Below are 22396 nucleotides of genomic sequence, written 5' to 3'. Positions count from 1 at the left end.
GTCTCTGTCCAAGTCCATGTTCTACATCTAGCCCAAGCCTGATTCTCGCACCAGCACTGGACTCAAGTCTGGTTCTCGCACCTGCACTCGACTCTCGCCTGGTTTTCGCACCATCAACTTCTGCTAGCCTGGTTCTCACACCAGCACTGGACCTGTGCCTGGTTTTTGCACCTGCATCCACCCCGAGGCTGGAACCCACTCCAGCACCAGCTCCAAGGCTGGAGCCCACTCCTGCACCAGCTCCAAGGCTGGAATCCTCACCAGCACCGACGATGGGGCTGGAGCCCACTCCAGCACCAGCTCCGAGGCTGGAGCCTTCACCAGCGCCGACGGCGGGGCTGGAGCCCACACCAGCACCGCTGGCGACGACCTTACCTGCCTCCACGTCGACGACGACTACGTCGGCTTCCATGGTGACGACGACCGTTCCTTCTTCCATGGTGACGACGACGCCGTCTTCTTGGGCTGCATCACCTGCGCCTGCTGCTACGACTGCAGCGACTACGCCTGCTTCAACGACGCCGCCTTCTTCGGCTGAAGCACCCTCTCCTGCTTCCACGGTGATGACTTTACCTGCTTCCACGACGACGACTACGCCTGTTTCCACGGTGACGACGACGCTGTCTTCTTAGCCTGCTTTAGCTGCAGTCCCCGCACCCTCGTCTGCTGCTTCCAAGCCTGCCATGACAACGGTGCTGAAGCGCCCTCCTCCACGTTGGCCACGGGTGTGGCCTCTACAAGGTCGTCCTCCTCGCCGGACACTCCCTCCTCCATGTCGGCCACGGATGTGGCTGTGCCCAGGTCTTCCTCCTCGCCGGGTACCTTCTCCTGCAAGTCAGCCACGGATGTGGCCCCTACGAGGTCACCCTCCAAAACTTTTTCGGCAGCGGCGTTCCATCCGCCGCCGCCATTTGACTTTTCCACTGTGGATTCGGGGACACGCGACCTGGCGACCCTCCACCATGGACTCCCTCCGCCCTCCCTTCGTGTGTGGACTTTCTGGTTTTGGGGAGGGGGTTCAAATTTTTTTTTTCTTCTTCATTAGATACATCTGGTATCTGTCTTTTTTGGGGGGGATACTGTTGAGATCCGCTTTTCGGATCTCCACATATTATTGTTTATTGTTCCATTTTTGTATCTCTCTGTCATTTGACTGTTTATTTCCTGTTTAGATTGTCACCATGGTTTCTCATTAGTTACACCTGCTACTCTCGGGTCCCGCACACCTGTTACTAGTTATCACCGTCCTTATATAAGCCTGCCTTTTTTTGTTAATCATTCTGGGATCCAAGTTTGCTTTCATGCAACGGTACGTCTGCTATTCTTATTTGCTTACACGCAATTAGTTACTACTGCTCATCTCTATATGTTTATTTACGCTACGCTTTTTGTATTTGTTTTATTCCAGCTCTCATGCTGATGAATTTGTTTTTCCTTTTTGTGTGCCTACGTGCCAAGTTTGTGTTTATCTGTTTGTGCTTCGTTGCTAGCGCTTTTATTTGCCCTTGAGCTTAGCTCCAGTATTTTTGTTCTATAGCTCCTTTTGTTACATCAATAAATCATTATATCTTACCTCTTGCTGTGTTCTCGTTCGACGCATCCACGAAGGGAAACACTTGGCAGCCACTATGCCACACAGACGTAACAGTAAGGTTACTTCACAATTTCACAAGAAAACATTACATTTTTATGTATGTACTGCTCATCCGGAAAGTAGTCCCTTTTTCCACATTTTGTTGTGTTGCAGCTTTGTTCCAAAATGACTAGTCTCTTAGTTCCTGTTGCTAGAAACCATCCCTGTAGCATGATTCTGCAAACCACCATGCTTCACTGTAGGGATGGTATTGGCCTGGTGATGAGCGGTGACTGGTTTCCTCCAAACATGACGCCTGGCGCTCACGACAAAAACTTCAATCTTTGACTCATCAGACCAGATAATTTAGTTTCTGTCTGAGAGTCTTTTAGGTGCATTTTGGCAATCTTTTCACTAAGAAATTGCTTAGGTTTGCCCACTATACCGTACAGGCATGATTGGTGGATTTCTGCAGAGATGGTTGTCCTTCTGGAACGTTCTACCCTCTCCAAAGAGAAAAATGTGAAAAAAGTGAAGCGATTTTAATACCTTCCAATATTTTCCGTATGCATTGTAGTTGAAAATTAATGGCGCAATATTTTTTTACAATAGTCATAATTTCATTTTATCAACTTATATTTGTGTGATGAAAAAGTAAAAATGTTGTTCAGCGTAAAATAAGTAACAGAATGATAAAAATCCACATAGCTGTACAAAAAGGCAAGGATGACATTTTTGTCCTCGCGTTGGGAATTTCTTAGTGCGTTATTATTTAGTTATGGACAAGTTCAACCAGTTGACCCAGCGTCTTGTTTAAAATAACAATATCTTACGTTTATAGCAACTGAGTAAATAGACTTCATCGAACTGCCATGTGCTGTGTCAGGAATGTTCAAGGAGCACAGAAGACAATTTTTCAAATATTTTATTCCAATATATTTTCGTAATATTATATGCGGACTTAAATAAAATACAATACACTGCTCGGGGTCCATGTAACATGCTTGAGCTGTCAATGCACACGTAATGGCAAAACAATATTTAAAGAATAAAAAAACAATATTTAAAGAATAAAAATAAGTAATTTATAAAGAAAAATATTTTGTGATAACAAAATCTAAATATTAAAATCAGATTTACAAATACAATTGTAACAGTAATGATAAAATCTACATTTTATGGCAGTAAAAGCCATAATCAGAGTTGATAACAGGAAATAAAAGTATATCAAAAGTCAGGATGTTATGAGAATAAAGAGTTTTATGGATCTATACTGGAGTGTGCATCGTTAAACCTATTTGACAGGAACGCAACAATGCTACTATTAATGGTTAGATAGTATCCATGGCAACAGCGCTAGACAGGATGCAGTGATGATGCTTGTCTTGTGGCTCACTCCGCTGGAAAATTCTAGAAACACCAAAGAAAAGAAATGTCAGTCATGAGACAACTGTTTCAAGAAATGAACGTGTCTTGGCTTACGAGCGCCATTCACAAAAATGGAGGAGGTGTCCACGTTGAAGGCAGTGATTTGCGGGGCAGCAACGATCAAAATATTTGCAATGGCGGTGCTGCTTGGCACCGACACGGATGCAAAACTCAAGTCTAAGTTGTTGATGATGGAGCCATTACTGCAAAAAACAAATAGAAGCAGTTGTTATGTTTCTACTTATTATAGCTACTAATAAATTAATGCCACCTGAATGAAACCACGGTCATAGATCGGAATGAAGGAAAGCCTCTTTGGTAGATAGGCTGAAGCTGTGGAAACACAAGCAAAACATGTAAATAAAATGTTGTAAATTGCATTAGAATAATGTCATAATATTATAAAAAAAATACTTGCTGTTTTAAAATTTAATTGAATTTGAACTTTTTTCAGCATGAATGAACAATATTATGACAAAAGATGAAACATCCGTCCATCCATTTTCTACCGCTTATTCCCTGTGGGGTTGCAGGGGGTGCTGGTGCCTATCTCAGCTACAATTGGGCGGAAGGCGGGGTACACCCTGGACAAGTCGCCACCTCATCACAGGGCCAACACAGATAGATAGACAACATTCACACTTACATTCACACACTAGGGCCAATTTAGTGTTGCCAATCAACCTATCCCCAGGTGCATGTCTTTGGAGGTGAGGAGAGAACCCACGCAGTCCCGGGGAGAACATGCAAACTCCACACAGAAAGATCCCGAGCCCGGGATTGAACCCAGAACTACTCAGGACCTTTGTATTGTGAGGCAGACGCACTAACCCCTCCCCACCGTGCTGCCCGTAATGAAACATATATATGTATTTTCTTAAAGCATATTTTACAATATTTTAGTCCTAAAGTAAGTGTTTTCAAGCATAAAAATGACTAAATAAAATTAAAACATATATATCAATGCTACAGTAGAATTGGCCAGGAGAAGAGATTAAACACATCAAAGCTGGCTATTTAGTATCGCAGCAGCTGATCGGATCAGCCTCAGACAGGATTGCTTTATTGGATTATAAAGTCACTAATTGGTGTACTTTCATGTCTCGAGATTGGTCATAATGGGGAAAAAAATACATTTATAAGGTTGTAAACAGGTATATTATGCTGTAGCTATGAGTAATATTTTTTTAATAATTCATTATTTCTACTTTGCAGTAATTATTTTTTTCTGGTCATCTCGGGATCTAATTACAGTGATAAATGATGGACTGTATAAAAATAGATTGTAAATACTACCCGGAAAAAAAAAATGTTTTAAAAAAATACATTAGTCATATTTGCCAACCCTCCCGAATTTCAGCGGCTCTCCCGAAAATCTCCCGGGACAACCATTCTCCCGAATTTCTGAGGACAGCCTGTCGTCACGTCCGCTTTTCCTCCTTATAAACAGCGTGCCGGCCCAGTCACGTTATAATATCTACGGCTTTTGGAGAGTGCACAACTGCAAACGCAACAAGGAGGAGACTATTATATACAGTATGTCTCTGTTATCCATAGGTTTATGTATAACCCATAAAGTAGGCAGGCACGGAGCTATTTCTCAGCGTGTGTTTATTCCAGCCGGCACATTAATACACTGACACGCAACATCCGGATTCCCATCATGCATTGCTTCAAAACTACAGCAAGTAGTAATGTCCAAAAACATAACAGAGACGAAGCAGAAGAACGTCGACGACGAGTAGGAAGAAGAACGCTTGCAAGTTCCAAAATGATTGGAAACAAGAATTTCAGTTCATCCAGGACATCTCGAAGTGGAAGGGGTATGCTAGGGAGAGATGGAAGATTCCAGACTCCGATGCATTTGATGAAGACACTTTAGTGCGTGCCACACCACAATGCATAATCAGAGAGGGTGTTCAGCATGATTAGAAAGATAGAGACAGAGAATAGAACGAGGAGGGACAATTCAACCCTAAGCTCAGTCCTTTCCTGCAAATAAAATTTCACAGATGCTTCCCATACCTATGTTCCTTCAAAGGCTGTTCTACTGGCTGCAAAGTATTGCACTTCAAATACAACAATTCGTAGTGTTATGTGTGTGTGTATATGTGGAAATAAATGAACACTAAAATTCAAGTATTTTATATATATATATATATATATATATATATATATATATATATATATATATATATATATATATATATATATATATATATAAGAAATACTTGAATTTTGGTGAATTCTAGCTATAAATATACTCCTCCCCCTTAACCCCCCCTCCGGCCAGCCTCGCCCACCTCAACCCCCCGTCCCCCCACACCCCAATATCCCGAATTCGGAGGTCTCAAGGTTGGCAAGTATGACATAAGTTTCTGATATTTATTTTGATAATCATAAAGATATTCTTAAAAAGTCATAACCCCACAAAAAAGTTGTAACAATATAAGAAAGAAGTATCTAAAAATAAAATTATAACTATTGTGATAATGTCACAACTTTACAAGAACAAACTTTTAATGCAGTAAAATTCTGATATTACACGGCCACGGGTCGTAAATTTACGGAACATTTTTTTAGGTTTAATAGGTTCAGTAACAGCATTATAGGAATAATATTGCAATATTATGGCAAAATAATAGCAATTCCACCAAAAAGTTCAAAATGATAAAAAATAAGGTTTGTGGATGTATAAGATAAAATATTCACAAAAGTATACAGTGGGGCAAAAAAGTATTTAGTCAGCCACCGATTGTGCAAGTTCTCCCACTTAAAATGATGACAGAAGTCATAGGTAGACTTCAACTGTGAGAGACAGAATGTGAAAAAAAAAATCCAGGAATTCACATTATAGGAATTTCAAAGAATTTATTTGTAGATTATGGTGGAAAATAAGTATTTGGTCAACCATTCAAAGCTCTCACTGATGGAAGGAGGTTTTGGCTCAAAATCTCACGGTACATGGACCCATTCATTCTTTCCTTAACACGGATCAATCGTCCTGTCCACTTAGCAGAAAAACAGCCCCAAAGCATGATGTTTCCACCCCCATGCTTCACAGTAGTTATGGTGTTCTTCGGATGTAACTCAGTATTCTTCATAGAATAGAATAGACAGTACTTTATTGATCCCTGGAGGAAATTCAAACCAAAATGGTTACATGGATGATACAGCAGAAGATTTATAGAATGTCATGTGGTCAGATTAAACCAAAATAGAACTTTTTGGTATAAACTCAACTCGTCGTGTTTGGAGGACGGAGAATACTGAGTTGCATCCCAAGAACACCAAACCTACTGTGAAGCATGGGGGTGGAAACATCATGCTTTGGGGCTGTTTTTCTGCTAAGGGGGCAGAACGATTGATCCGTGTTAAGGAAAGAATGAATGGAGCCATGTATCGTGAGATTTTGAGCCAAAACCTCCTTCCATCAGTGAGAGCTCTGAATGGTTGACCAAATACTTATTTTCCACTAAAATTTACAAATAAATTCATTCAAATTCCAACAATGTGAATTCCTGGATTTTTTTTTTTTTTCACATTCTGTCTCTCACAGTTGAAGTGTACCTATGATGAAAATTACAGACCTCTGTCATCATTTTAAGTGGGAGAACTTGCACAATCGATGGCTAACTAAATACTTTTTTGCCCCACTGTAGTTATAATTTCATGATGAGGCATTCAAATGTTAGAGGAAAATGTCATTTTACAAAAGAAAATATACCATTAGTAAGTATTGTGTTGCAACTAAAAACTGTTTCAAAATTTGAAACAGTGAAAAAATCTTGTTGGTTGCATTTATTGTTGTAATATCTTGTTGTAACTTACTATGGACCTAATGAGGGTGGCGCGACTTTGGAACGCAGGGGAAGACGGATTTAGCAAGTCTGTCGTGAACTCCTCTCCGGCGGAACGGAATGTCAAGCGTAGTAATGTGAGTGCCTCGGTGGGTGCAGCAGTTGTCGTTGTTTCATTTCTCTCTGAAAAGAACCAGATGAAAAAATTTAATATTTAAAATGATATGAAATAACAGCAGTTACTGCATATTTGATTAAATATGGTTGTTATTGTTACAAACCAGTGACTCTGATAGAGCTAGTATCAAATTCTAAAGTGAAGTTGTTGGCTGGATCTTCCAAATCCGTCCTTAAATTTGTCTCTATATCGTTCGAACTGGGAATTTCCTCTGACGTCGCTGTGTTGACAAACTCAATGTCCACATCCGACTCCACCCGATCAGCTCGCAATAGTCGTGTACTTAGTCTGCATTAGTGAAAAAATGCTATCAATATCATATTTTGTCTTTTAAATGTCATTGACTGGGTGTTACCTGAAGCGTCTGACGACACAGCGACTGTATGTGTTGTATCTCGCTCTGAAGGTCCTATCGTACTGTGGCAAAGAAGACAAAATTAAAATGCAAACAAAGCGCCAATACTATACAGAGTTTTCACTTTTGAAAACTGAGCTACCATTTTTTTTAACAAAAATAGTCGTAATTTTAACCAGAATAAAGTTAAAATAATATGAGTAGAAAGTTATATTTTAACAGAAGTTGTAATTGTGAGAAAAAAGTCATAATTTTAAAAAAGTTTAAAAAAACAAGTTGTAATATTACCAGAAAAGGTTGTAAAATTATGAAAAAAAAGTTATTTTATCAGAATAAATTACCAGAATAATTAGGAACAGTACATAATAATAATGAACATTACAAAGATATTGTTAAAATGCAAATAAAATTACGGTCAGTGACAGTATACTTACTATGATAAAAATCAATTGAGCAAGGTCCATAAATTCTTGACTATTTGGGTCAGTCAGCTGTGGTACGAACGGCACCACCACTATAGCTGCAAGAACAACTACTACAGCTGGACGGGGTGCAACAGCAGTTGTGGTAGTTGCTAGTGCTGTTGTAGGTCCTCCAGTTGTAGTTGGAGAGAGACTGGTGGTTGTGCCAGTTGTGGTTTCAGTCACAGTTGTGCTTGGAGTCACAGTTGTGGCTCCAGTTGTTGTGCCTCCAGTGGTTGTGGCTCCAGTGGTTGTGGCTCCAGTGGTTGTGGCTCCAGTGGTTGTGGCTCTAGTCGTTGTGGCTCCAGTGGTTGTGGCTCCAGTTGTTGTGCCTCCAGTGGTTGTGGCTCCAGTGGTTGTGGCTCTAGTCGTTGTGGCTCCAGTCACAGTTGTGCCTCCAGTGGTTGTAGCTCCAGTGGTTGTGGCTCTAGTCGTTGTGGCTCCAGTCACAGTTGTGGCTCCAGTGGTTGTGGCTCCAGTCACAGTTGTCGCTCCAGTGGTTGTGGCTCCAGTCACAGTTGTCGCTCCAGTGGTTGTGGCTCCAGTGGTTGTGGCTCCAGTCACAGTTGTGCCTCCAGTGGTTGTGGCTCCAGTCGTTGTGGCTCCAGTCACAGTTGTGGCTCCAGTCGTTGTGCCTCCAGTGGTTGTAGCTCCAGTGGTTGTGGCTCCAGTCGTTGTGGTTCCAGTCGTTATGGTTCCAGTCGTTGTGGCTACAGTCACAGTTGTGCCTCCAGTCGTTGTGGCTCCAGTCACAGTTGTCGCTCCAGTCGTTGTGGCTCCAGTCACAGTTGTGCCTCCAGTCGTTGTGGCTCCAGTCGTTGTGGCTCCAGTCACTGTTGTGCCTCCAGTCACAGTTGTACTTCCTGTCGTTGTGGCTCCTGTCGTTGTGGCTCCAGTACCTGTCGTTCCTCCAGTTGTTATGGCTCCAGTAACTGTTGTGGCCCCAGTACCAGTCGTTCCTCCAGTTGTTGTGGCTCCAGTAACTGTTGTGCCTCCAGTCACTGTTGTTCCTTCAGTCGTTGTGGCTTCAGTCACTGTTATTCCTCTAGTCGTTGTGGCTTCAGTCACTGTTATTCCTCCAGTCGTTGTGGCTCCAATCACAGTTGTACCTCCAGTCGTTGTGGCTCCAGTCACAGTTGTTCCTCCAGTTGTTGTATCTCCAGTCACAGTTGTTCCTCCATTTGTTGTCGCTCCTGTCACTGTTGTTCCTCCAGTTGTTGTGGCTCCAGTCACAGTTGTGCCTCCAGTCACAGTTGTTCCTCCAGTCATTGTGGATACAGTCACAGTTGTTCCTCCAGTCGTTGAGGCTCCAGTCACAGTTGTGCCTCCAGTCACAGTTGTGCCTTCAGTCGTTGTGGCTCCAGTCAGGGTTGTTGCTCCAGTCGTTGTGGCTCCAGTGACAGTTGTTCCTCCAGTTGTTGTGGCTCCAGTAACTGTTGTGCCTCCAGTCACTGTTGTTCCTTCAGTCGTTATGGCTTCAGTTACTGTTATTCCTCCAGTCGTTGTGGCTTCAGTCACTGTTATTCCTCCAGTCGTTGTGGCTCCAATCACAGTTGTACCTCCAGTCGTTGTGGCTCCAGTCACAGTTGTTCCTCCAGTTGTTGTATCTCCAGTCACAGTTGTTCCTCCATTTGTTGTCGCTCCAGTCACTGTTGTTCCTCCAGTTGTTGTGGCTCCAGTCACAGTTGTGCCTCCAGTCACAGTTGTTCCTCCAGTCATTGTGGATACAGTCACAGTTGTTCCTCCAGTCGTTGAGGCTCCAGTCACAGTTGTGCCTCCAGTCACAGTTGTGCCTTCAGTCGTTGTGGCTCCAGTCAGGGTTGTTGCTCCAGTCGTTGTGGCTCCAGTGACAGTTGTTCCTCCTGTCGTTGTGGCTCCAGTCACAGTTGTTTCTTCAGTTGTTGTGGCTCCAGTCGCAGTTGTTCCTACAGTCAGTGAGGCTCCAGTCACTGTTGTGCCCCCAGTCACAGTTGTTGCTGCAGTCGTTGTGGTTTCAGTCAGAGTTGTTCCTCCAGTTGTTGTGGCTTCAGTCACAGTTGTTCCTCCAGTCGTTGAGGCTCCAGTCACTGTTGTGCCCACAGTCACAGTTGTTCCTCCAGTCGTTGTGGCTCCAGTCACAGTTGTTCCTCCAGTCGTTGTGGCTTCAGTCACAGTTGTTCCTCCAGTTGTTGTGGCTCCAGTCACTGTTGTGCCTCCAGTCACAGTTGTTCCCCCAGTTGTTGTGGCTCCAGTCACAGTTGTTCCTCCAGTGGTTGTGGCTCCAGTCACAGTTGTTCCTCCAGTGGTTGTGTCTCCAGTCACAGTTGTTCCTCCAATCGCTGTGTCTCCAGTCACAGTTGTTCCTCCAGTCATTGTGGCTTCAGTCACAGTTGTTCCTCCAGTTGTTGAGGCTCCAGTCACTGTTGTGCCCCCAGTCACAGTTGTTCCTCCAGTCGTTGTGGCTCCAGTCACAGTTGTTCCTCCAGTCGTTGTGGCTTCAGTCACAGTTGTTCCTCCAGTTGTTGTGGCTCCAGTCACTGTTGTGCCTCCAGTTACAGTTGTTCCCCCAGTTGTTGTGGCTCCAGTCACAGTTGTTCCTCTAGTGGTTGTGGCTCCATTCACTGTTGTTCCTCCAGTGGTTGTGGCTCCAGTCACAGTTGTTCCTCCAGTCGTTGTGGCTTCAGTCACAGTTGTTCCTCCAGTTGTTGTGGCTCCAGTCACAGTTGTTCCTCCAGTCGTTGTGGCTTCAGTCACAGTTGTTTCCCCAGTTGTTGTGGCTCCAGTCACTGTTGTGACTCCAGTTACAGTTGTTCCCCCAGTTGTTGTGACTGCAGTCACAGTTGTTCCTCCTGTTGTTGTGACTGCAGTCACAGTTGTTCCTCCAGTCGTTGTGGCTCCAGTCACAGTTGTTCCTCCAGTCGTTGTGGCTTCAGTCACAGTTGTTCCTCCAGTGGTTGTGGCTCCAGTCACTGTTGTTCCTCCAGTCGTTGTGGCTACAGTCACAGTTGTTCCTCCAGTCGTTGTGGCTTCAGTCACAGTTGTTCCTCCAGTTGTTGTGGCTCCAGTCACTGTTGTGCCTCCAGTTACAGTTGTTCCTCCAGTTGTTGTGGCTCCAGTCACAGTTGTTCCTCCAGTTGTTGTGGCTCCAGTTACAGTTGTTCCTCCAGTTGTTGTGGCTCCAGTCACAGTTGTTCCTCCTGTTGTTGTGACTGCAGTCACAGTTGTTCCTCCAGTCGTTGTGGCTCCAGTCACAGTTGTTCCTCCAGTTGTTGTGGCTCCAGTCACTGTTGTGCCTCCAGTTACAGTTGTTCCTCCAGTTGTTGTGGCTCCAGTCACAGTTGTTCCTCCAGTTGTTGTGGCTTCAGTCACAGTTGTTCCTCCAGTCGTTGTGGCTCCAGTCACAGTTGTTCCTCCAGTTGTTGTGGCTCCAGTCACAGTTGTTCCTCCGGTTGTTGTGACTGCAGTCACAGTTGTTCCTCCAGTCGTTGTGGCTCCAGTCACAGTTGTTCCTCCTGTCGTTGTGGCTCCAGTCACAGTTGTTCCTCCAGTTGTTGTGGCTCCAGTCACAGTTGTTCCTCCAGTCGTTGTGGCTCCAGTCACAGTTGTTCCTCCAGTTGTTGTGGCTCCAGTCACAGTTGTTCCTCCAGTTGTTGTGGCTCCAGCTACAGTTGTTCCTCCAGTTGTTGTGACTGCAGTCACAGTTGTTCCTCCAGTTGTTGAGGCTCCAGTCACTGTTGTGCCCCCAGTCACAGTTGTTCCTCCAGTCGTTGTGGCTTCAGTCACAGTTGTTCCTCCAGTTGTTGTGGCTCCAGTCACTGTTGTGCCTCCAGTTACAGTTGTTCCTCCAGTCGTTGTGGCTCCAGTCACAGTTGTTCCTCCAGTTGTTGTGGCTCCAGTCACAGTTGTTCCTCCAGTTGTTGTGGCTCCAGCTACAGTTGTTCCTCCAGTTGTTGTGACTGCAGTCACAGTTGTTCCTCCAGTCGTTGTGGCTCCAGTCACAGTTGTTCCTCCAGTCGTTGTGGCTCCAGTCACAGTTGTATGTCCAATTGCAGTCACAGTTACAATTGCATAGCAATTTAACACTGAAAAGATTAGACAGATTACTTGCTTGAGTAACTCGCCAAAATTATACCCAAATCTTTTACAGAAATGACATATTTACCCAAATGCACCATCAACATTTTTGAAAACGTTCCAATATCCATTGTTTCTATCCTTAAACCTGCAAAATGTAACAACATCAATTAAAGCAAAGCTCATAAAATGCAAAATATCCATTTCTGAGTCAGACCATTGTTCCTTTCTGCCCGAAATTCTCCATTGTCTCCTCACTTCTCAAGCAGAACCCCATCAACAGCTTAGATAACTATGGCCCCGTGGCACTTTAACCAATAATCACTAAGTATAGAAAAGATCAAACAGAATTAAAACTAATTTAGAAACTTTCAGTCAAATTAGAAATGATTTAACGACGCAAGCTATCTACCTCTAAACTAACCTATTAGTTTAAATGGATACTTGAAATGTTCTATGAGTGTGGTCAGTCCGTGGTGTTGTCCGCCTCTTGCCTAAAATCAGCTGGAATCAGCTAAAATTTACCCTTGACCCAAATTAGGATAAGCAGTACAAAAGATGGATGCAAGGATGGATTCAAGCAGAAAATACATTCAGTGGTACCTAACATGACTTGCATTTTGATTTATGAGCTGTGTGTTGGTTTTTTGTTGTGGTTTAAGTTGCGAGCATGAATTTTAATAACGAGTATGTTGCCTGCCCTCAACATGAAGAAGCAGGAGATGGTACTAAGTAGTCATTGCTAGTAACCAGTGTCGCCGCTGCCTCAAAATATCCCGTCTTAGAAGCCGAAGACACCTACTGAGTTGGTGGTGTAGTTTTTTGTCCTAGCAATGCTAAGCACGAAGAAGAGTAAGACCCAGCCCCGCCCAATTTCCGATACATGAGTCACGTCTGCTTAAGTGACTTTACAAGTGCATTGGATTTGTAGCCGGCCGTTAGGCAAGCTCGCTGCAAACTGTGGAGTGGATCTTTGGAACAGAGGCGTGTCTCAATGAGAAGTGGAGTGATGAGACTTATTTCTGTTGAGGAATCCATCCATCCATTTTGTACCTGTTGTCCCGTTTGGTGTCGCAGGGGGTGCTGGAGCCTATCTCAGCTGCATTCGGGCGGAAGACGGGGTACACCCTGGACAAGTCGCCAACTCATTGCAGGGCCAACACAGATAGACAGACAACATTCAGACTCACTTTCACACACTAGGGCCATCGTGATCAATTCCTTTATTTTCAGCCAGCTCACCCAGAGCACATTGAACATCATTGAAGCTAGCCAACGTTTTATTACAACATGGCCGCTGTGTCGAAATAGTTTACTCTAGAAATATCACAAAGCCAGAAAGTAACGTGCAATGCATGTTTGCAAAACTATTGTACCGAGAGGTGGAAGCTTAGCAGCGACCTGCAGTACAACACATTTATTAAACGACCTCTTCTATGGCCGACGTTATCAGAGTGCCTCAGTTTTAAAATGCCAGCTCGCCGAGGAGAAACCAGTACTGACAGCATCAAAAATGAACTCCTTTAAACTGTTGTCACTTAGGTGGATGCTGGAAACAAACACATCGGGCAGATTTCTTGGCATACCTCAGTTTGTTTTCGCTATACAGTAAGAGCGACAACAGCATTCTTAATTTGTGCTGATAACAAAGCAAGCCGTTGTACAAACCCTGTTTCCATATGAGTTGGGAAATTGTGTTAGATGTATATATAAACGGAATACAATGATTTGCAAATACGTTTCAACCCATATTCAGTTTAATGCACTACAAAGACAACATATTTGATGTTCAAACTCATAAACTTTGTTTTTTTTTGCAAATAATAATTAACTTAGAATTTCATGGCTGCAACACGTGCCAAAGTAGTTGGGAAAGGGTATGTTCACCACTGTGTTACATCACCTTTTCTTTTAACAACACTCAATAAACGTTTGGGAACTGAGGAAACTAATTGTTGAAGCTTTTAAAGTGGAATTCTTTCCGATTCTTGTTTTATGTAGAGCTTCAGTCGTTCAACAGTCCAGGGTCTCCGCTGTCGTATTTTACGCTTCATAATGTGCTACACATTTTCGATGGGAGACAGGTCTGGACTGCAGGCGGGCCTAGAAAGTACCCGCACTCTTTTACTACGAAACCATGCTGTTGTAACACGTGGCTTGGCATTGTCTTGCTGAAATAAGCAGGGGCGTCCATGATAACGTTGCTTGGATGACAACATATGTTGCTCCAAAACCTATATGGACCATTCAGCATTAATGGTGCCTTCACAGATGTGTAAGTTACCCATGCCTTGGGCACTAATACACCCCCGTACCATCACGGATGCTGGCTTTTGAAATTTACGCTTATAACAATCCGGATGGTTATTTTCCTCTTTGTTCCAAAGGACACCACGTCCACAGTTTCCAAATATAATTTGAAATGTGGACTCGTCAGACCACAGAACACTTTTCCACTTTGCATCAGTCCATCTTAGATGCTCTCCCAGCGAAGCCAGCGTCGTTCCTTGGTGTTGTTGATAAATGGGTTTGGCTTTGCATAATAGAGTTTTAACTTGCACTTACAGATGTATCAACCAAGTGTAGTTACTGACAGTGGTTTTATGAAGTGTTCCTGAGCCCATGTGGTGATATCCTTTACACACTGAATTCTGTTTTTGATGCAGTACTGCATGAGGGATCAACGGCCCGTAATAGCATCGCTTACGTGCAGTGATTTCTCCAGATTCTCTGAACCTTTTGATGATTTTACGGACAGTAGATGGTAAAATCCCTAAATTCCTTGCAATAGCTCGTTGAGAAATGTTGTTCTAAAACTGTTCGACAATTTGCTTACAAATTGGTGACCCTTGCTCCATCCTTGTTTGTGAATTACTTAGCATTTCATGGAAGCTGCTTTTATACCCAATCATGGCACCCACCTGTTCCCAATTAGCCTGCACACCTGTGGGATGTTCCAAATAAGTATTTGATGAGAATTTCTCAACTTTATCAGTACTTATTGCCACCTTTCCCAACTTTTTTGTCACGTGTTGCTGGCTTTAAATGATTATTTGCAAAGAAAAAATGTCTACCAGTTTGAACATCAAATATGTTGTCTTTGTAGCATATTTAACTGAATATGGGTTGAAAATGATATGCAAATCATTGTATTCCGTTTATATTTACATCTAACACAATTTCCCAACTCATATGGAAATGGTGTTTTGTATTTTATTTGGACAGATGTACAAAGAGAAGTTTACCCTTTGTGCCAAAGGTCCCCAAACTACGACCTGCGGGGCTTTTCCGGCTAGCAGGACGTACCAAGTTAATATAATATATATATATATATATATATATATATATATATATATATATATATATATATATATATATATATATATATATATATGTATATATATATATATATATATATATATATATATATATATATATATATATATATATATATATATATATATATATATATGTATGTTATATATGTATTTATTTATCAACAACAACTTTGAATAATCATGGTAAACTTCATGAGAGCGAACGAAGACTACTTTGGGCCAAATGAAGAGTCATAACTTTATATTTTTAAGCCTGAATATAGGGAGGATGAGTTACAAGCTTTAGAAGCTGAGTGACAAGCAGATAGCCTACAGCAAGTTGCACTATTGCTAACTGCTAAACAAGAAATGCAAATTTAGAACATAATAAAAAATCTACAATGCCTAATCTCACTGGGATGCCAACTGATGGGATGTTCATATATTCCCATTTAGATGAAGAATTTATTATAATACTCACGCAGATAAAACAAAAACAAAAGAACAGGCGTCTTTTTGTGGCTTTCTTACATTCTTTGGCTCTAAGTTGAATGTCAAAGTTGAAAAGCTTCTCGGTTTATAACCACAACCTTCTACAACCTTCTTTCAAGGTGAAAGGCATAATTTGTAATGTAGAATTAACTTTCACTAACTCCAAGGAGATGCAGCAGCTCGCTGGCTCAGTATGTTAATAGTTGCATATGCCAGTTACCTGTCATGGCGCTGTTGAAAGTAGCACTTCAGTGCTAGCGCTTATAACAACAATATTGATAATACTTGGTTAATGTTCAGGTCATGAGATATCAATGGGGTATTGTTGGTGGGGGTTTTTTTAAGTTTTTTTAGAGGGCTTTATGAAGCAATATATGAATCTCATTTGTTTCATTGTTAGCCACCTCATACTTGTCCTATACAAAAAAATACATTTATGTTTTTGTCTTACACAGGGATTGTGACTGATAAGTAAACGTTAAAAAAAACTCTACTTGCCCTTTAAGTGACAACACAAATAAAGATACCTCAAATGTGTAACAGTTTTAAAAACACTCCCTCAAATTAAAACAAATTGCACGTTAGATTTTTTATTTTAAGAGTCAATATTTCACATGCAAGAACAAACATTCGGCATTGTCCTTTTAAAGAATTTGGCAGGATTGAATCAGTTCACAGCAGTAAGTAAATATTTACCTAAATTCTTAGTATACAGTATGTACAATCAGACATTACACCTCTATTTAATGGCAGACTAGAAAATACTTGGAGAGCGCAGACAAGCACTATATCTTAATAGTCAAAAAGTAATGAATCAAGACAAGTGATCCGAAACGCCTGAAGATATAATGATTTGTTCCTCATCACAATTCTGACATTTCCTGAAATGTAGATGACAATCTGTTTATATATTTTTGATCTACCTATAGTAGAATGAAAGAAAGAGTGAAACTTCTTGTCAGTCATCCACTCTCAATGTCTCTGTGAGGGGAGGAATGACGCCAGCATACACACACACTAGAGATGCGCGGTTTGTGGTCTCATCTGCGGAGTCCGTGGGTATACCGCGGGTCGGGCGGTTGACATGACGAAAAAATAGATTTTAATTAGATTCGGGCGGGTGGCGGTTGAACCATCCGGAGACATTTGATATACATGGTTCTGGGATCGGTATCCTTTGCCATTCAAAGAGCCATTTAAAACCCGTGTCATAAAGCGAAGAAGTCAATAGGAGACGCTATTATTTTTTTGAATGACTGCTGGCAGTCACCCAGATATTAAATATTAGTGCGTGTTATGAAGCCAATGGCTTTGTCGCCTTCTACATCATACACGATCTGCTTGTCAGTCCAGCATCATGTTGTGTGTGGCTTCCGTGGCAACACGCACACGACTGCAAGGCATACTGGGTGACACAAAGTACACTAATGGTTGTGATATAAAAAATTTTAACACTCTTAGTAATATGCGCCACGCTTTGAAGACACACCAATTAAGAACGACAAACACATTTCGGGAGAACATCCTCACAGCAACACAATATAAACGCAACACAATAAATACCCATAATCCTTTGTATTCATGACACGTCCTGACTATTTTATACATCCCGCTAGCACTAAAACCCCCCCCCCCCGTGCATCGGTAAGGTGGGCGGGGTTGGGGGCGCAGGGGTGTAAAATATATTCAGGAAGTGTCATGAATACAAAGGATTATGGGTATTAGCTGTGTTGCGTTTATGTTGTGTTACTGTGAGGATGTTCTCCCGAAATGTGTTTGTCAATCTTGTATTGTGTGGCTTCATAGCATGGCGCATATTAGTAAGTGTTAAAGTGTACTCTGTATCACCCAGTATACCTTTCAATCTCATATGTGTGGTTGTGGAAGCTGCACTCAACATGTTGCCGGACCAACAATCGGTTCGTACATGTTGCTGAAGGTGTCAAAGGCAATGGCTTCACAGCACGCCCACATTATTGTCATCAGGATGAACGCTATTGAATAATTGCGAGAACGTTAGCGGCTCCAATTGACTACATTACTCTGTGAAACAGGTTTAAATAGCTCTGTGAGCGGTAAAGGTGGCCAACCTCTGATGTAATTCAGCGGGCGGTTGGCGGGCGGTTACGGTCCCGATAAAAAGTTAGTTCGGGGAAACGGCAGGTGGATGACGATTTTGGTGATGTGGATGATGTAATTGCCTAACCGCGCATCTCTAACACACACAGATATGTTGACGCTCGTAACGCAAGTTAACGTGGTAAAAATGTTTTGGATCAGGCCCAAAATGTAAAGACTGCTTAGTGACCGTAAGCGCCATTTGCTATAAAAGGCATAACTCATATTGCTCCATTGTAACGGTACCTTAATTTAAAAGTTTGCGACTTTCGCCTGTATGTGAGCTAAACCGGAAGTGATGTTTTATATAAACGTGTTCTTTGATTTCAATCAAGAAGTTGCTGGCTACAGGAGAACCACACAGTTGTTCTATCGTGTGATTTGACACCGACTCAATGAGTAACTCCAAATCCTGTGTCATCACTTCTGAAGTGGTTGTGCTGGAGCCAGGCTTCGAGGACAGGAGGTAGCCAGTCAAAATAGCCACTATACTGACATTTCCTGGAAGGGAGATAAATATCTGCCCATAAATATTGGCGCTATCTATAGCGGCACAAAAGAAACAGAGTGAACACTCTTGTCTGTTTAGACTCTTTGCAGGAAGCTAGCTGACACACATAGGCACAGAAGTGTAAAGGTAAGGTAACGTAATAGAAATGACCGAGATCAGGCCCAATATCATCAACATTGTTCCTTTTCCCATTTTGAACATTTCGTGAAAGTTTGATAAGTTTTTGATTTACTTAGTTTTGTAACTAACAGACGGACTAACAATGTCCCTCCCCGGCACCATCCAATTAGTGCAGTAATAGCATCATCAAGTTTGCTGGAGCTTATCACCTGAGAGGGTGAGTATTCTCAGGCCATGTCTACACTAGGTCATTTAAACCCTTAAACAAATAATTATTTATACTAAGCCCCGTTTCAGCCACACAAAACCAGCGTTTAAGGTCCCCCTCCTCAGACAAATTTTTACAGACCTAAGTGCGCCGTGTATTTCTTGAAACTCCGGCATTTAGCTTTTTATGGAATCATTGATCGTTTACAAGACTGAGTTCGGAGAGGAAGTGATGCCAGAAAGACCGCGCCCCACACAGGAAATGACATCAGAAAGAACACGCCACAGCCAGCTTCATTATAGAGCGGTTTCGTAACCTGGAAATGGAAATATGAAGGCGAGTCATCCAGACATGCCCGTGTTTCTCCTTCCGTCTGTACAGACGCTTGTAGAAATCCCACACGAAACGATCGCAGCTATTTCGGATACAACACTTCTTGGACTGCAAGAGAACTTTCAAATGTTCGGGTCAGCTGTGATTCTACTAACCGAAAAACTTTGTCGATTTGTATAAGGAGAAACATCAAAAATGCGAGCTCCCATGGATGTGATAAAAAAGGTAGCGTGTGCTTTGTATTACCTGGACTGGCAAAGCAGACTGTATCAGTTATTGTCCGCCATGTATGTCGCGTACTCAACGTCTAGGTCCAGAGTATATAAAGTCACCAAAAAGGAAAGGACAATGAAGGTGAAGGCAAAAGAGTTAGGAGTGTCCTGACCAGCTATCTAGGTTCCGAGATTGATTGCTGGAAAATGTTCGTTGTCACATTATGTACCGTCACATGATTATTTTATCAAGTCTCAGGTGTGATTCACTACAATAAGGCCCCACAGCACACTAGATTCAAGTTAATTGAAATACCACAACACTGGATATTGTTCAGACAAGTTAAATTTAAGAACTTGCACACAAAGCTGACGTGCGCATTTTCTGCGCATGTGTATTAGGTCACGTTGCGCCGGTGGTCGGAGGGGTCAGGTGCTCTTAAATGGTGGCATTTTTGTGTGTGGACACGAATAAGGTTAGGTGGGATTTACCCTGGATAACCTTATACGACTTAGTGTAAACGGGTCCTCAGAAATCCGCTTGTCCGTTTGCTCCAGTGAGGGTATCTTGACACTTGGTTCTGGCCAATCATGCTCCCCTTTGGAATTCAAGCATCCCTTGCGTCTGCACATGTCTATGAATTCGATGACTGCTAAAAAAAAATTGTGCATTGAAGGAATCTTGTATGAGAGTACAATTGTGATGTTACATTTTTGTATTTTGTCACTTAATACATGTGTCTACAAACGGTTACACAATCTAATGTACGATTCATTAGGTTATGGTTTCATGTGGTGGAAGCACTTTCAGTTTCCCGGCAAAAAAAACCATAACCCGTTTAATCAAACATTTGATTGTTAAAATAGTGTGAAACATATTAAAGAGTTTGTCCATGCACAATTTAATTTCTGTATTCCTTGGATTTATACACATGCACAGATGCTGGGGGTGCATGAATTCCAAGAGGGCACATTTCTTACCATGAATTGATTAACGTGGACCCCGACTTAAACAAGTTGAAAAACTTATTCGGGTGTTACCATTTAGTGGTCAATTGTACGGAATATGTACTGAACTGTGCAATCTACTAATAAAAGTATCAATCAATCAATCAATCAAACCCAGAACTCCGGGGCATCCTGGGCACACTTTTAGCTGTTACCGACTAGCAGATGCTTTAAGACATTAAAAGCCAGAACTAACACACAACAATTTTCTTTTTGTGAGAACCGTCAGTGCTTTGAACATTGCCAAAATATATTTAACGTTTATAAGAAAAGTTTTATTCCTCTTTAATCATTCATACTGCACTTTAATTACAACTGGTATCCTTTTTTGGTATTCACTGTGTGAGTTTGTATTATTATCATGTGATATGCTTTTATTCAGAACATTAGGAAAACGCACTTTCAATTTGGCTGTACCTGTTACTAAGACAACAAAGACATTCTTTTATGTGCTGTTCTATAAAGCAGACATGGGCAACACGTTTCATGTAAGATTTCTAAATCAGGTTCAACTTGTCCTGATTAAGATCTTCTGAACAGAGAGGGTTGGGGGGCAGACTTAGCGGGACGGGCCCTTCTTCTCACGGAAGTCATTGCTGAGCCACTCCCTGAAAGCCCATTTCAGCAGAGTAGACGATGCCCAGTTTTGGCACGCATTGCCATAAGGAAGGCCCTCGTACCCAGGCCGGTTTAAACGTTGTTTTACTCTTTTTTTTTTTCTTATTTCATTTGTGTTTTACCCGCGACCCCGAAAGGGAATAAGCGGTAGGAAATGGATGGATGGCATTTGTGTTTTATTTATTTTTTACAAATATCAATGTGTTTTAGTGTGTCGAGAAGGAATATCTTTTTTTTTTTTTTTTGCTGTTGCCCAGATATAGCCCGGAGCTAAAATGTGAAACAAAAAAGTAATTATGTGACATTAAGAACAATATTAACAATGATAATTACGGTGATAATCTATCACATTGGAATGAATTATACCAGTGATGGTTGTATACTGGTTAAAAAATAAATATGATATTTAATTAATCATGTAGTTTAAAAGATTGAAAGAAAAAAAATGTAATAATGTCATTTAAAACAATTCCAATAATTACTTTTTTTTGTTTACATAAAATGTACATTCATTTAGGAAAAAAAAAGTACAATAATAAAAATTAGCAAAATATACCATTTGCAAATTATTGAAATTCATAACAACAATAGTAAAACAAATAATGAATTAATAATAAAAAATAATAAATAAAAATCACAATAACTTTGTTAGTGTCTTTGTATTTTATTAAAATATTAATAATAACTATTACTTTATTATTATTACCAATGTTGATATGATCATTATTATTATTATCATTATTATCATGTGCTTACCTTAACACAGACAGTCTTTTTTTAGTTGGCTTTCAAAAAATATTTTATCAACCTTTTTGTTGTTGTCTGTTTCATTATTACACTGATGGTTAAGTATATTTTGAGCTAAAAACAAGGTATTTAAAAAAAATGTAAAACAGTATTTTATATTTTGCAGAATAATAGTATACAATATATTTTTAATTAGCTGTCTATGCTCAGGAATATGGCACCATAAAATATGTAGTAGTATAAGTAATACTAATAATAATTTGTGTTATTTTAAAAATTGTGTTTTAATACATTTCCGAAAGAATGCCCAATGGAGAAAATATACATTATATAAATTACAGTTGTCAAGTTAGGTCACTTTCATGTTAACAATAACATTGAAGATACAATAGGTTTTTTGCACCACTAATAATAATGGTAATAATATTAATAATAATAATAATAATACACTTACCTTTACCTTGGTACAATTTTTTCTTGCAAATTCATATATTTTTAAAGTTACGTGTTGTCTGTGTGTGTCTCAAAATGCTTCTCAGGGCTATCAACATATGCATTTATACAGCAAACAACGCAACAGGTAGTAGTGACGTAGGTGGCCTTTTGTTCCATGACATCAGTGAAAAAGAGATAAAAACTTACTGAACCACTGTGTGAAAAAAAAATGTCTTCGGCCAATTGTGTTGATTGTGACACATTCCCCCCAGGCAACATGTGTTGTTTGTTCTGTGTTGTTGCCAATATTCTGCTCAGGCTCCATCTGAATGTGAGCTGAACAGTAAGTGATGTTTTATGTAAATGTGTTCTTTGATTTCAATAAAAAATGTTGTTTCGACTCTCTTGGCTTTGCAGGAAGTTAGCTGA

General features: G+C 41.2%; 1 protein-coding gene across 2 annotated transcripts; it reads right to left on the bottom strand.

Moving 5' to 3' along the window:
* Nucleotides 1–2484: 2484 nt before the first annotated feature.
* On the bottom strand, nt 2485–22136 carry LOC133560256 (mucin-22-like). 2 transcript variants are annotated; one of them, XM_061912589.1, is made up of 10 exons: nt 21987–22136; nt 11937–11996; nt 9037–11856; nt 7769–8127; nt 7335–7396; nt 7083–7267; nt 6833–6984; nt 3273–3334; nt 3056–3204; nt 2485–2983 (listed from the first exon to the last, which is right to left on the bottom strand). In XM_061912589.1, exons 2-10 carry the CDS (start codon nt 11977–11979, stop codon nt 2898–2900), a joined length of 3918 nt encoding a protein of 1305 aa, XP_061768573.1. In that variant the 5' UTR covers nt 11980–11996; nt 21987–22136; the 3' UTR covers nt 2485–2897. The 2 variants fall into 2 exon arrangements, with proteins under 2 accessions (XP_061768573.1, XP_061768572.1); XM_061912588.1 differs by having other exon boundaries at nt 7769–11856.
* Between the last annotated feature and the right edge of the window lie 260 nt (nt 22137–22396).

The sequence above is a fragment of the Nerophis ophidion genome, linkage group LG10 (assembly GCF_033978795.1).
Source record: "Nerophis ophidion isolate RoL-2023_Sa linkage group LG10, RoL_Noph_v1.0, whole genome shotgun sequence".
Classification (NCBI taxonomy): domain Eukaryota; kingdom Metazoa; phylum Chordata; class Actinopteri; order Syngnathiformes; family Syngnathidae; genus Nerophis; species Nerophis ophidion.
Note: the sequence above shows the minus strand (reverse complement) of the source record. Positions and strands in the feature narration are given on the sequence as shown.